Source organism: Pseudophryne corroboree, chromosome 8, assembly GCF_028390025.1.
Source record: "Pseudophryne corroboree isolate aPseCor3 chromosome 8, aPseCor3.hap2, whole genome shotgun sequence".
NCBI classification, from domain to species: domain Eukaryota; kingdom Metazoa; phylum Chordata; class Amphibia; order Anura; family Myobatrachidae; genus Pseudophryne; species Pseudophryne corroboree.
Genome location: NC_086451.1, coordinates 292,617,817 through 292,634,219, shown reverse-complemented (window position 1 = coordinate 292,634,219; position 16,403 = coordinate 292,617,817). Strand labels below are relative to the sequence as shown.

The 16,403-nt window shown below is 42.8% G+C and overlaps 1 protein-coding gene across 1 annotated transcript in view; it reads left to right on the top strand.

Annotated features, from left to right (window-relative positions):
• The window catches only part of CHRDL1 (chordin like 1), a 265,958-nt gene that overhangs the window by 79,227 nt on the left and 170,328 nt on the right, over nucleotides 1-16,403 (top strand). Inside the window, exon 2 of the mRNA XM_063937307.1 lies at nucleotides 15,889-15,988. Coding sequence (XP_063793377.1) covers nucleotides 15,889-15,988 — 100 coding nt within the window. The remainder of the gene's footprint in view (nucleotides 1-15,888; nucleotides 15,989-16,403) is intronic.

Sequence of the window (16,403 nt, the reverse complement as noted above, 5' to 3'; positions counted from 1 at the left end):
TGCGCTCCATTGTAGCCAATGGTGGGAACTTTGCGGTCAGCGGTGAGGTTACTTTCGGTCAACCGCTGACCGCAAAGTTCCCACCATTGGCTACAATGGAGCGCATAGGCGCAACATTGTATCTGTGCCGTGTGCTGCCTGACAGACACTACAGGAGCACACAGCCAATCAGGAGAGTGCCACGACGTGGCGCTCCCTGATTGGCTGAAGGGACCCTCTTTGACACGAGTCAGGGGGGGTCCTGGCAGTCGGGGAAAGGGGTCCCATGTGTAAACATGGGGCCCCTTTCAGTGCGTGGTCGGGTTTCCGTTTTATTATTTTGCCAAGTACGTGGATTATACAAAGAACAGAAGGTACACTGGATTATGTGAGTATAATTTTTTTCACAGGTACCCCTAGGATTCTACATGGAGAAGAGGACCGAGCCTCGTGGGAACATAGGTAAGTATGTGTGTATGTTGGTGTGCATGTATGTAATAAAGTTGTACTGTCATGGTGTGTGTGTCCTGTTTTTATTGGGGTCTTCTTTTAGTAGTAGTACTACAGGTACCAGCGGGCCCGGTTTTCCACCGCATGCTGGTACTTGTGGTTCTCCAAGTATCAGCTTGCGGGGGAGGATTGCTGGGACTTGTAGTACTGCTACTAAAAACAATATTCACATTTTGTAAACAAGGCTATCAGCCCCCCATCCGCCGCCCTTGGATGGGGGAGACAGCCTCGGGCTTCACCCCTGGCCCTTGGGTGGTTGGAGGGGGGGACCCCTTGATTTAAGGGGTTCCCACTCCTCCAGGGTACCCCGGCCAGGGGTGACTAGTTGGGTATGTAATGCCAGGGCCGCAGGGACCACTATAAAAGTGTCCCCCGGATGTGGCATTATGTACCTGGCTAGTGGAGCCCGGTGCTGGTTTCAAAAATACGGGGGACCCCTACGCTTTTTGTCCCCCGTATTTTTGGAACCAGGACCAGGCGCAGAGCCCGGTGCTGGTTGATTAAATATGGGGGAACCCCTGTCATTTCCCCCCCCATATTTTTTCAACCAGGACCGGCTCAAAGAGCCCGAGGCTGGTTATGCTTAGGAGGGGGGACCCCACGCAATTTTTTATTCAGATTTTACACTAAACAGACCCTTTCCCATAGATAACCATGCACAGATCTCACTGATCCGTGCATGGTTATCCAAACTAGACTGGAAAAAGCAGGTCTATTTTATTGCTGCTTTTTTTAACGAATCGAAAAAAACCAGACCCGCACTTGAGCACTCAGAAACTAACACCCAAATACGAATGAATAGTGAATGCCCGTATTCTATGAAATAACAGCCGCGTTTGACCGATGGTCTATTCATTCGTATTTCTGAACGTTGTCATTCAAACCATTACGAATAGTCCAAACACTGCCGAGATTGATGCTTAGTGAATTCCCGGATTGGGACTTAGAAAAAAAAACAGAAATCGGACAAACTCAGATTCTTAGTAAATACTGGCCAATGTTGTTAACGCTTTTGAAGGGAAAATCGTGAGTTAAGTGGCAAACTTGAAAATAGATCTACTATCTCCAACAATATCATTAACAAAACACAAAAAAATGACTTTGTCCTAATTAATTTGCATAACAATGCATGGTAGTGTATTATAATCAAGAATATAAAAATAAAATGCCAATTTAATCATATCTCTCTCTGTTGCACTGATAACCGATTGTTGTGATAGCTGATCACAGATGCGGTCATCTAGAGGAGAGGTGGTGCTGTAACTACATGGTCACAGCATAGTGACACCACCTAATGCACCTAGCAGTGCAAATATTAGCTGGACTGCCCTGATTCACTGACCCCTACAAAGGGAAGAGATTTAATGGGAAGCGCAAATGAGTAAATGTGGATTTGGTTGCTTAGATAAGTTTGGGTGATGGTGGATGGGTCAGACTTTTTTTGCACTGATTTTGCAACTTTAATGTTATGAAGTATACATGTATGCCCATCTTAAGGGGAAAAATGATAACATAGGAACTGTACCCCTATAATAAAGGACACAAGATCCTAAGGTGTGAAATTACCCTAGCTGTGCCCTATTTAATCAATTACATCCCTGACATTTAAAATCATATATTTATGTTGGGTTCCTCAACACTAGCAAAGTTATTGAATTAAATGTGTATGCTTACCTTCTATTTGTTGCCATTTAGAAGCCAAAAGGAGTTCCCTTAACTATACATTTTCCAAGTAAATGTTTTGCATCAGCTACATGTCCTAGAATATGAACGGCATTGGGCTAACTGGATATTGGGCATGTATCATAGCTGGTTCCAGGATGAGTTTTCCCGGCGGACAGGATGCCAGCTGTCAATATCTGGCATCGGCATCCCGCCCTCCAGAATGTTGGCAGCAGGGTGAGTGCAAAGAGTCCCCATGCTGCTGGCTCGGCAGGGACGGATTAAGCATTGGGGGTGCCCGGGGCACTTTATACAGGGGGGCCCCGATGGAAGGGGGGGTGGCTGTGTATAAGATTCGGCATACCTTCCAACGTGACCCATTCCAGGAGGGACAAAATGCTCTTTACATTGACGTTCCTCTTAATATATGATTGTAGTCACCTTTGTTGAACTATTTAATTGATAAGAAAGGTGATTCAACACAAGTGATTGTAATTATACATTAAGAAGGAAGTCCAGGTAAAGAGCATTTTGTCCCTCCTAGAATGGGTCATGTTGGGATGTATGGATTGTGTATATTAAATGTAGCCCAATGGTGTGTGTTAGATTTAAACTAATAGTTTAACAATGCCTGGGTCCTGTTTATAGCTCCACCTAATTGAAAGACAACTATTTTGTAAAGTTTTCCTGTAGTGGAACAAAGACAACTTGAACAACCTTAAAATACACATAGAAAAATAAAATCTATAATTTATCTTGTCACATGCAAAAATAGCAGCAGCCTCTCTACTACTTACACACTGGGACAGGACTCAGGAGGACTCTGTGTGTGTGTGTTTCTCTCTCTCTCTCTCTCTCTCTCTCTCTCTCTCTCAATAGACCCTCATTAGATAACAGGTTACACAGGACTCAGACACCCAGGTGTGAAGAGAGCTGTAAGTGACACAGGGATCCCACCCTGTGTCACTTACAGCTCTCCCCACCCTTATATCTCTCCTCTGGTTGGGAATCTGCGTCAATAGTTCATGAAATCTGATACTCATTGTGTCTCTGCCTGCATCGCATACTGTCCTGCTCACATTTGGCTGTCTGGTTCTGCTGCTGCATAAGTGGGAAAGCTAGTGATGTCAGTGTGTTCTGGCCAGGGGCCCCCTGACAGTGGGGGGCCCGGAGTACAGTATGCCCTGCATCCCACCCTTAATCTGGCTATGGGGCTCAGTGGCTCACTGCGCTCACCACAGGTTCTATTCCCACTCTATAGGTGTTGAGGATATTCTCTTCTCAATCACCTTCTGGACAAAGGTACTCTAATATGTATTCCTTCTTTAGTCTGCAATCATAGCCCAGCAACAAACACACCAAATTGTCCCAAGGCTTCTCATAATGTATTAAAATTAGTATTTCATGTATAAACAATAAGATAAAAAAGTATTTCATAAAAACAATATATGTTGACTTATCTCATGAATTCACAACAAACCTTGACAATAAAATCATCCAACTTTCACTGTTGCACTCTCACAGTGAGAGCTCTCAGCCTACGTTTATGCTATAAGGAGTTCAGCAGATCAGAGCCGACCTACTCATTTTGTTGCTAATCAAGTTCAACAGTATTGGCGTGTTTGGTGCTGGACTGATTTGCATTGTTGCTTCAAATATTCCTAAGTATGACACTAGCTTTCAATCAAAAGAATTATCGCTCATTCTTGAAAACAGTTCAAGCATTTAAGCCAGATATACTAGAGTTATACTCAAGCCAACTGATGCAATGGATTAAAGTCAGAAGTCTATTTAAGGACATGAGCTGCATGCCAATAGATTGGTTCAGACCTAGCATGTGGTTATGAATTGAAGCACAAATCATACAGTATTATTAGTGTGCTAACTTATTATTTAATTTACTCTATTCTAAATGCTTAAAAATAGTCTGCTATTTTTAGGATCCTCAACAATAGCAGCTATAGAAGACAAGTGGCAATGCACCATCAGTGATGAAGGCAACCACTATTACCAATCTCTGCTCATGAAAAGACAGAACTTCATTTCTCTGGTAGATTCTTGTCTTGCTGCCTGTCCATCCACATCATGCCACACAATTCTACCCTCTCTAATACATAAATATTGGTTTTGTCTCACGTGATTCTATACCATGTAACCCATCAATTTCAGCTTTATGCATCACAATGTGACTTCCAAGGCCTAAGACTACCCAGCCTGACCAGTCATTAAGTCCCTAAGAGCTAGCCCAGGCATTCAGTTCACTCTTCTGAGTATTTAGTACCCTTACAATTTGCTTGTATCTCAACTTAGCCTAGGATCGAGTACAGCTGTGGTATGATGTTTCACAACAAACACAAAGAGAATATTGTTTTCCTGAAACAAGCATTGCTTATTTTTGCTATGAATTGTTGGTCAGTCAGCACATTTAAATTGCAACAATGGATTATGCCACCTCCCTGTCTTCAGCACAAAGGATGGCCTCCCCAAGTATTGGTTTATGCCACTCAGCCTGTGCAACGTCTCAGCTGTCTTTCAAGTACAGCATATGCCTTTAGGGATCTAGTGAAGATATCAGTTCCTATCTACCTTAACGATATACCCATTTTCTCCAGCATGCTTGAGGAACATCATGACCATGGGGCTGATTCAGAGGAGAATGCTGAAGTGCTTACAGATGCATGTATTGGCAGTAATCTGTCTGCGACTTTATGCAAGTAATACTACACAGTCCTTCCGCAGTGTACATCTGTAGGGTGGATGTGCAAGGACTGAGACTGAAGTGAAAAGAACTTTATCACCATACAAAATCCAACAGTTCTAACTCTATATACTGTATGCTTCCTAAAATCCATAAATATGTCAGCAAACCACCATGTAGATTGCTATTTACAACCGCTAGTGATCAAGAATAATGATTATTTAAAAAGACACTTCAGACACCCTAAGAAAACTAAATGATATAGACTCGGATGCCAACTGTATTTTTGCAAGTGAAGATGTAGGCAGCTTATGCACTATAATTAATTGGAAAAAGGGTGTGAAGCAGTCACTTTCTTCCTTGATTAAAGTGAATACTCCCGAGACCTAAATGATTTATCATTGAATCAATTGCTTTTATCCTGCAAAATAATTAATTTTATTTTAATGCGTTTATTATCTACAAATTCTAGGAAACGTGATGGGCACAGGTTTTTCCCCAATAATGCCAATTTATATATGGCATATTGGGAACATCTGACCATAGATCCCATCAAAGTGCAGGAGGCAAACCTGGTGTGCTGGTATCAGCTTATAGATGATGCCTTTTTTATTTGGAGAGGAAATTAAGAAGACCTCAACCCTTTTTGTCAAATCTTAAATCAGAACAATTTTGACATAATTTTAATCTTTAATCAGGACTATATGACTGTGACAGCCCACTGGGTAGATGTTTTGCCTCCTGCAGCAAGAGCAGCAGCGGTGGCACCAGTAGCAGCATCTCGCAAATGCCACCTCGTTCCTAGGCAGGCTACGCTTTGTATCACCGCTTTCCATAAGAGGCACATAGCTGACAACCTCTTACGGAAACTGAGGAACATCATTGCAGAATGGCTTACCCCAATTGGACTCTCCTAGGGATTTGTGACATCGGACAACGCCAGCAATATTGTGCATGCATTACATGTGGGCAAATTCCAGCACGTCCCATGTTTTGCACATACATTGAATTTGGTTGTGCAGAATTTTTTTAAAAACGACAGGGGCGTGCAAGAGATGCTGTCGATGGCCCGAAGAATTGTAGGCCACTTTCTGCATTCAGCCACCGCGTGCCGAAGACTGGAGCACCAGCAAACACTCCTGAACCTGCCCCGCCATCATCTGAAGCAAGAGGTGGTAACGAGGTGGAATTCAACCCTCTATATGCTTCCGAGGATGGAGGAGCAGCAAAAGGCCATTCAAGCCTATACATCTGCCTACGATATAGGCAAAGGAGGGGGAATGCACCTGACTCAAGTGCAGTGGAGAATGATTTCAACGTTGTGCAAGGTTCTGCAACCCTTTGAACTTGCCACACGTGAAGTCAGTTCAGACACTGCCAGCCTGAGTCAGGTCATTCCCCTCATCAGGCTTTTGCAGAAGAAGCTGGAGAGATTGAAGGAGGAGCTAAAATGGAGCGATTCCGCTAGGCATGTGGGACTTGTGGATGGAGCCCTTAATTCGCTTAACCAGGATTCACGGGTGGTCAATCTGTTGAAATCAGAGCACTACATTTTGGCCACCGTGCTCGATCCTAGGTTTAAAGCCTACATTGTATCTCTCTTTCCGGCAGACACAAGTGTGCAGAGGTGCAAAGACCTGCTGGTGAGACACTTGTCAAGTCAAGCGGAACGTGACCCATCAACAGCTCCTCCTTCACATTCTCCCGCAACTGGGGCTGCGAGGAAAAGGCTAAGAATTCCGAGCCCACCCGCTGGCGGTGATGCAGGGCAGTCTGGAGCGATTGCTGACATCTGGTCCGGACTGAAGGACCTGCCAACGATTACTGACATGTCGTCTACTGTCACTGCATATGATTGTCACCATTGAAAGAATGGTGGAGGATTTTATGAGTGACCACATCCAAGTAGGCACGTCAGACAGTCCGTACGTATACTGGCAGGAAACAGAGGCATTTTGGAGGCCCTTGCACAAACTTGCTTTATTTTACCTAAGTTGCTCACCCTCCAGTGTGTACTCCGAAAGAGTGTTTAGTGCAGCCGCTCACCTTGTCAGCAATTGGCGTACGAGGTTACTTCCAGAAAATGTGGAGAAGATGATGTTCATCAAAATGAATTATAATCAATTCCTCCGTGGAGACATTCACCAGCAATTGCCTCCAGAAAGTACACAGGGACCTGAGATGGTGGATTCCAGTGGGGATGAATTAATAATCTGTGAGGAGGGGGATGTACACAGTGAAAGGGGTGAGGAATCGGACGATGAGGAGGAGGTGGACATTTTGCCTCTGTAGAGCCAGTTTGTGCAAGGAGAGATTGATTGCTTCTTTTTTGTGGGGGCCCAAACCAACCAGTCATTTCAGTCACAGTCGTGTGGCAGACCCTGTCACTGAAATGATGGGTTTGTTAAAGTGTGCATGTCCTGTTTATACAACATAAGGGTGGGTGGGAGGGCCCAAGGACAATTCCATCTTGCAACTCTTTTTTCTTTAATTTATCTTTGCATCATGTGATGTTTGGGGCCAATTTATTTTAAGTGCCATCCTGTCTGACACTGCAGTGCCACTCCTAGATGGGCCAAGTGTTTGTGCCGGCCACTTGGGTCACTTAGCTTAGTCATCCAGCGACCTTGGTGCAAATTTTAGGACTAAAAATAATATTGTGAGGTGTGAGGTATTCAGAATAGACTGGAAATCAGTGGAAATTATGGTTATTGAGGATAATAATACTATGGGATCAAAATGACCCCCAAATTCTATGATTTAAGCTGTTTTTGAGGGGGTTTTGAAAAAAAACACCCGAATCCAAAACACACCCAAATCCGCCAAAAAATTTTCAGGGAGGTTTTGCCAAAACGCGTCCGAATCCAAAACACAGCCGTGGAACCGAATCCAAAACCAAAACACAAAACCCGAAAAATGTCCGGTGCACATCACTAATATATATATATATATATATATATATATATATATCAGTACAGAGCGGTGTAACTGTGACACATGTGTCCTGACAAGCAGTATAGAAGCTATAGAATAGTATATATATTACTGTATATATATATCAGTACAGAGCGGTGTAACTGTGACACGTGTCCTGACAAGCAGTATAGAAGCTATAGAATAGTATATATATTACTGTATATATATATATCAGTACAGAGCGGTGTAACTGTGAAACATGTGTCCTGACAAGCAGTATAGAAACTATAGAATAGTATATACATTATTACTGTATATATATATATATATATATATATATATCAGTACAGAGCGGTGTAACTGTGAAACATGTGTCCTGACAAGCAGTATAGAAGCTATAGAATAGTATATATATTACTGTGTGTATATATATATATATATATATATATATCAGTACAGAGCGGTGTAACTGTGACACATGTGTCCTGACAAGCAGTATAGAAGCTATAGAATAGTGTACATATTACATTTACTGTATATATATATATATATATATATCTATCTATCTATCTATCTATCTATCTATCTATCTATCTATCTATCTATCTATCAGTACAGAGCGGTGTAACTGTGACACGTGTCCTGACAAGCAGTATAGAAGCTATAGAATAGTATATATTATTATACTGGTGGTCCCCAGTCCCCACAATGCAGCACACTGAGCACAGAGATTTGCAGCACACTGAGCACAGATATGGAGCGTTTTCAGGCAGAGAACGTAGATATTTTCAGCACACGAACACAGATTATTTGCAGCACACTGAGCACAGATATTTTCAGCTCACTGAGCACAGATTACGGAGCTTTTCAGGGGAGAGAGCGTTTCCACGTCCTCTCCGTTCAATCTCCAATGCACGAGTGAAAATGGCGGCGACGCGCGGCTCCTTATATAGAATACGAATCTCGCGAGAATCCGACAGCGGGATGATGACGTTCGGGCGCGTTCTGGTTAACCGAGCAAGGCGGGAAGATCCGAGGCTGCCTCAGAACCGTGTAAAATGGGTGAAGTTCAGGGGGGGATTCGGATCTCAACGAACCGAACCGGCTCATCTCTAGTTAGGAGTGGGGTCACTTCTCAGTTTTTTATATGTTTCCGTATTTGTTAATTGGCGATTGGCTTCCTTTATGCAATCATCTCTACCAATCACCACCACTGAGCCTCCCTTGTCTGCTGTTTTTTTTAATTATTTGATTATTTTCTCTTAGGGATTTGATTGTAATGTTCTTCCTGTAGGTACATTTCATCTCCCTGATGTCCTTTTCCACAAGGGTACTAAAACTATCTATACAGTTGCCCTTTACATGTTTGTGGAGGAAAAAGTGGATTTGGTTTTTAAATGGATGTGGTGGTCAATTGATCAACATCACTGGTCTTGTCTTTATTTTCTTTTGACAGGAATCTTTTTTACTACATAACTTATGAATATATTTTTGTAAGTCTATGTATGTTTCTAATGAGTTCATGCTGGATGTCGGGGCAAACGTTAACCCCTTTTGTAGTATCCCCAATTTCTGCTTTGCTAGTTCATGTGAACTCAAATTAAATACCTTATCTTTATTTGTTGGTTCATTAATAGGATCCTTCTTAGTTTTTTTGGGCCTATTTTCTCTTTTTACTTTGTATTATCTTTACCACCTCTATTTCCTCTAACAGTCTTCTTACGGTTTCATTTCTTCATGGGGTCCTGGGCTCCCAATCTAAAAAAATACTTTTTAAACTCATGATTATGCCTTGGTGGATCAAACCTATTTCTTAAAGGTATAGTAGGCCTGTATTCTCCCCTGTGTTGATCCTTATGGTCTTCGTATTTTCTGCGTGGCCACCTTTCTTGTTAATGTGTCAAACTGGTCCTATGTTCTCTATTATTCCATCCTTGCTTACTCTGTGGTATATTCCTATTGTTATTTCTCCTATACCGATTGTAGGGAGTTCTAGTAATCTAATTTCTATTGTCTCCATTCTTAGGTTTATACACTCTTGGGTTGGTTTGTGGTCAGGGGCATAGCTACCTCTTGGCCAGGATGGCACTCGCCAGGGGCATCAACCTTAGAGGGGAACTGCTCGATGGTGCTGCCCATGGCCGTGGGATGGAACTGCATCCAGATTCAGCGCAGACCTCCATGCACCCTGGGGGCATGCGACATTCACCCATTCCCCCATTGGCAAGGGTACAGCCACTTTTGTGATCGGTACTGAAGCAGGGCTCTCTGCATGTGGAAGTACTTCATGCCCAGCCGTGGAAGCTGCTCCATCTGTCCTTGCAGCAACCACCAGTCTGGTTATTGTGACCACCTGTAGCAGCCAGCTTTGTGTAACTATGCCTGGTGTTGCTGTGCATACGTGGGTCTGGTGCTGCACACAGGTGCACTGTGGGAATGGGGTCTTTTGCTTGTAAGTTCCCCTGGCTGTGGGAAGGGCAGTGAATGAACACTAGATGGCCATCAGCTGCAGGAGGGGGAAATGAGTAAGGAGGGCGCTGCATATAGAGAACAGGGGTCACTGTTGGGCACCCCGTCTCTCTCTTTGGCCAGAACATCTGCACAGGCTGCATCTGGAGATTTGGGGAGGATTTTGCATGGGATGGGAATTGTGTAATTTCCTGTCACCGATCCTGGTGCTGGATGATCGGGTTGTGTGTATTTCAGGTGTGCATTGGGTCTGACATGGTGTGTGGTGCATCAGGAGAAGTCCTCTCACCTAGTGCATAGTCTCTTGCCTAGATTCTGTATGTGCGTACTGTTGAAAACAGTGTAAACTATACAGTGTGGGTGAATGTGTGTGTTTACTGTATGTACTGTATATATGTATCTTAATAACCCTTGCTAGGTCCTGCATCGTCTCTGTTCACTGTAGTTGTTTGCATGTTCCTTTTATTTTATAATCAAATTAGGTCAGAGCTGCTGTTTTCTTTTGCGTAGCTCCAACACAGTGCCACTGGCCAATTTTTGTCTTCTGGCATGGACTACTAGGGTGTAGTTGTGGTTGGGGTAGGCAGTGTGGGATGGGGGCGCCAGTCCCTTGCTTTGCCAGGGGCACTCAGACCACTAGATACACCCCTGTTTGTGGTATTGGACTAGTTTTGGACGGATTAGTGGAATGTAATTGTGGATCTTCTTTTTTAGCTTTGAGGTCTCTTTGATTTTTTTTTTTTTTTGTCTTTTGGCTCTCAATTCCCTAGTGTTTTTTCCCAGTTTATATATAATCTGTTTTTCCTTGGTTTTGACATTCTCTAGGTCTAGAAAGGTTTTAGTAGTAAATTTAATGAGTCAACCCTGATTTAGATCTTTCTGGTTTAACCTTCTTTCTTTAAGGATTAGATCAATGAATGAATGGGAACATGCTTTTAAAATTACATTTCATTCCTTCCTGAACTTATTCCTAGTTGACAAAAAGGAAAGGAATTTTGAAATCTGTAGGCCTTTTGGTGTCATATAGTTTGCCTGGTATTGTTTAACAGTTCATTACAAGTTTTCCTTTATGTAAACATCCCTGCAGCATATGTGCAATCCTTGGTGTCTCGTTGTAATAGATACAGTATAACAGTTGAAAGATGGATTGTACTATTGCACAGTTAAACAGGACCTATGCAGTAGATAATATCACTAGTCAAGTAAAACATCAATACTGTACTTGTAAAACCGGATTATGCAAAAAATAGCAGTGACATGATCTTTGTGCTGTTTCCTGAAGGATACCCCTCTAATTATGGGGATCAATGAGTTACTCCAAGATATCCACACTTAAACACCAATTGTGTATGGAGAAAAGGGGAAATATGCATTTATTAAGAACATAAACCAATAAAGTTAACAGTGCACAGCCTCATGTAAACAGTCATTGCTGCCATTTGGGGGTGGGGTGGGGTCTGCGGCCAGCTTGCGTGTACCCATGGGTGATTCAGCAGCCGGTGATGTTGCAGGTGATCCAATGCAGCTCTGATCACTTATGCAAGCAAGAAGCCTCTACTTATATCAGATGCCTCCTGTTGCATTACCATAGTAGTGCAGTACTTTCTATCCTATTATTTCTCTATCCTGCCCTGAACAAGCCACTTCCTTATACAATGCCTCCATTGAATTAAGGTTCAAAAAGGGTTGAGATTACCTAAAGGATAAAAAGTAAAAGGGGCAGACTAGATGGGCCAAGTGGTTCTTATCTGCCGTCAAATTCTATGTTTCTATGTTTATTTCTGCTCTGACCAATAATCACCCTCACAGATCAACAACTCAACCCTGGCATTCCAAACTCACCAGATATCTGCAAAAAGGTTCATTTACTGCCGAGCGACATTGGAGGAAATCATGCTTTAAGGCAGACTTCCTCCATTTCAAATGTATGCTCTTATCCCATAGAGCTGCTCTTTCCCTCTCTAAACAGTCATATATCAAGAACCTCATCTTCAAACCCCCAGCGTCTCTTCGCCACTGTCAAATCACTCATCTACTTACCCTCACCTCAACTACCCTCCTCGCTCTCTGACATTGACTTTGCCACCCACTCACATCCAAAATGAACTCCATACGTCAGGACAGAAAATCCCAACAGACCATTAACAACCCTACTCCTCTTTTCCCTGACCACCCCTCCCCATCCTTCCTACCAACCCTGACTTTTACCCTGTATATGGAGAAGAGGTCATGGCCCTCATCCGTCCCCTCTCCCACCACCCCCACTTGACCCTATTCCCTCCAACCTCCTCCGCTATCTCCCTCCTTCTGCCTGTTCCCTCAGGCACTGTCCTCTCTGCATTCAAGCATGCCCTTGTCTCCTCTACTCTTTAGAAACTTAACCTTGAGCCTAACATTCTCTCCAACTACGACCCATGCCTCTCCTCCCTTTTGGCTATAAACTCGTTGAGAGTATTGTCTACTACTGCATTACTACCTTTCTTTTGTCCCACTCTCTCCTTGACACACTTCAATCTGACTTCCGTCGTCTCTACTCCACTGAACCTGCCCTTATGAATGTCTGCAATGACCTTGCTGCCAAATCCAAGGGCCACTACTCTCTGCTGCTTTTGACACTGTGAACCACACTCTCCTCCTACAAATCACACACTTCCTTGGTCTGTGTGATACTGATCTCTCATGACTGTCCTCCTGCCTCTTTGACTATTCATTCTCTGTCTCCTCCAGTGACTCCACCCCCCCCCCCCTCCCCACAGTAGGTGTCCCCAATGTTCTGCCCTTAGACCTCTCCTGATCTCTATACATCCTCTTTAGATAAGCTCATGAGCTCTTTTGGCTTAGATTATCAAATCTACCTTTCTTCTCCTGACCTCACCCCCCCCCCCCCCCTTTCCTCAGTCGTATCTCCAACTGTCTCTCTGCTGCATCTTCTTGGACGTCCCAGCACTTTCTTAAAATTAACATGTCACTGAGCTGATCATCTTCCCACCCTTCCCACAATTTCATTATCTATTGATGGCACAACTAACTTCTCTAGCCCCCAAGTATGCTGCCATGGAGTTATCCTGGACTCCTCCCTCTCCTTTAAACCACACATTCAGTATCCCTCGCAGTCCTGCTGTTTCCATCTCAAAAATATTTCCAGGATCAGACTCGTTCTCACCATGGATACTACTAAGACCCTCGTACATTCACTTTTTTGACTACTACTGTAATATCCTCCTATGTGGCCTTCCTGAGAAATGCCTCTATCCACTCCAGTATATCTTCAGTGCTGCTGCCTGGCTCATCTTCCTCTCCAAAAGTACTACATCTGCCTCCCCACTCTTACAAGCTCTACACTGGGTTCCCCCTTCCCCTTCAGAATCCAATTCAGGTTTCTCTCACTTCTAAGGCCCTAATCCATTCCTCTCTGACCTTATCTCCCTTTGCATTCCTTCCATCCTCTTTGCTCCACAAATGAATTACACCTCTCCTACCAACTGATTACTCCTCCCATTCCTGCATCCAAGAATTTGCATGTGCTGCTTCCTATCTTTGGAAATCTCTTACTCTCCCCGTCAGACTTTCCACCTCTCTTCAAAACTTCAAAAAGAGCTTTCAAGACCCACTTCTTCATCAAACACAGCCATCTCTCATCCTAACCCTCTGTTCCACACTCACTTTCTTAACAATCTGTGTCACCCCTGGTTGTCTGCCCCTCCCTTTAGAATGTAAGCTCTCATGAGCTTCTTCCATCATGTGCTTTTCCTTCTTTTACTTAAACTATCTCCTACACCAAACACCTTACAATGGCACCTACCATCAGTTTCAGCCACCCTGATGCTTATTTCAGTGTCATGTCCATTGAGGCAGAAATATTTGTATACCACGTACTTGTTCTACATTGCCTTGTACTGTAATAGGCCCAACACACTGGCCAATACCAGTGAAAGATATGAACGATCTTGGCCATTAATGAATGAGATACCGTTCATATCTTTCAGTGTGTATGCACCAGCGAGGAATGATGCACAGCTCCACACTCGTTCATCGCTGGTGCCAGCTCGTTTAAACATGCAAGCCAATATGGACAATCTTGTCCATATTAGCATGCATTGCTCTGGAGCCGGGTGACGGACGGACGGATGGGGTGGGGGAGGGGGCGTGGCAGCATATCATAATGTAGTGATCCAGTCTGGGGAGAGGAGGGTTCCCAATGTTCCCCTAAACTCAAACCATATTGTTGCACCTGGGCCCACCACTCTCTAGTTCCACCACTCATTTAATTTCAATTTATTTCAATCATTTTTTAGCCTATCCCTAATTGCACCTTAATCCTAACTCTAATTGCAGCCTTACCCTAACCCTAATTTCATGTGTTGACATTCTGACTGTCGACATGCATAAAGCCAACATTTTGTCAGTGTTGACATTTATTATTGTTGACATACCAACATTTGCAATGTCCACATTCAGACCAGGTCAACATTCTGGTGTTGACAATTTGAATGTCACCATTATTAATGTCGACATTCTGTCTACACCACAATAATACATCCCCACATCAACTTCCACATGGCGTTGCTATGTGTCCCGCACTAGTTCCCATATAACAATATTACATTCCCCACATAACATTACTACACCCTCATATCAGCCCCCACATAACATATCACCACCCCACACCAGCACTATATAACATGAATAAACTCCCTGGATAACATTAATGCACTTCTCAAAGACACTTGCCTATCTATGAAAATAAGGTCTCTGGTTACTGCATTAGAAAATGGGCAGTGTGTAAGAATGGAGCATGCGTATGGATGAGGGGCGGGAAAGTAGGAAGGGGCATGCATGAGAAGGGGAAAAGTTAAGTTTGATCTGTGGGGCTAGACAGAAGGAAGCAGGGCAATAGCTGGGCTAGACTTCTAATAATGAGGATTACTGGCTATGCGACCTAGGCTGACAGTTGTTAGTCGGGGAACTAAGATGTGTAATTGGTGATAAAGCCGTGCTCCCAGCTCTAAATATTTATGTCCATTTTAATTTTACTCCCCTCCCAGTTATGTAACATGGATTTGCCAAGGAGTAAAATTAAACCGGTGTTATACAGAAGATAGACATTATAAAAGTCAACGGTTATTAGGGCAACAGCTTTAGGTCAGGTCGTGTTTTGTCAGATTCGTGTCCAAATCCGGTTTTAGCTCCGTTTCCAACACTGTCAATCCAACATTAAAAAAAGTTGGATTGGCATTGTCGGGAATGGCCAAATTCTCGAATTGAATACTGCATTGTCGGATACTTTCCATCAGAAAGGATCCAACAAGCATTGAATACACCCCTTAATGCAGGAAACCTGATTTTCTATATAAGGAGGCATACTACAGTATATACTGCATGAAGGCCACCTATTAATCCAGTAGGATTCAAATTTGAGACACAAATTGAAATGATAAACTGAAATCACATGTGTATTGGCTGAGCCCACAATGTGATTGCATCCACTGTATGTAGACAACATATTAACAATAATACAAGCCTAGCTTATCAAGTATCTATTGGCCTGATATCCTTTAAAAATGTTGTATTCATAAATTGCCATTTGTTACCTAATACAATCTTGTTCACAGTTTGTGTTGACCTTAAACTGTTTTTCTCACATCTTTCTGCAGCTTCAATCCTCTTTTTACAAAAGTATGGATAAGAAATACTCATTTTCCTGCCTGCTGTTCCTGCTTCTGATGGATGGGTGCAGATTGGAACATGTAAAGAGTAAGTTAATAAAAGTTGTATAATATCTTTGTAAGAGTGGCACATATGAGACTTGTCAGCTGGCATTCCGTACTTTAAAGAACAAATAGCAGTGACATGCACTTGAATGTATTGTAGGGTGACATAAACAAAACTGTTGTATCACTGTTGTTGATCAGAACACAATACAAATGTGCTGAAGTGACAGTGGCAGCAAGTGGTAGTAAATAGAAGTAATGCAAATAGCAAGTAAGTCTAAATAAATATAGTCAATGATTAGGACCTATGAGACATATAATTCATAATTCGTAGTTATATCATGTACGATGGACAAAAGAACTGAAGCTCTGCACTGGGGTATGTGTAGCTGCTCTAGTCAAATAATAATAATAATAATAATAATTATTATTATTATTATTATTATTATTATCATTAT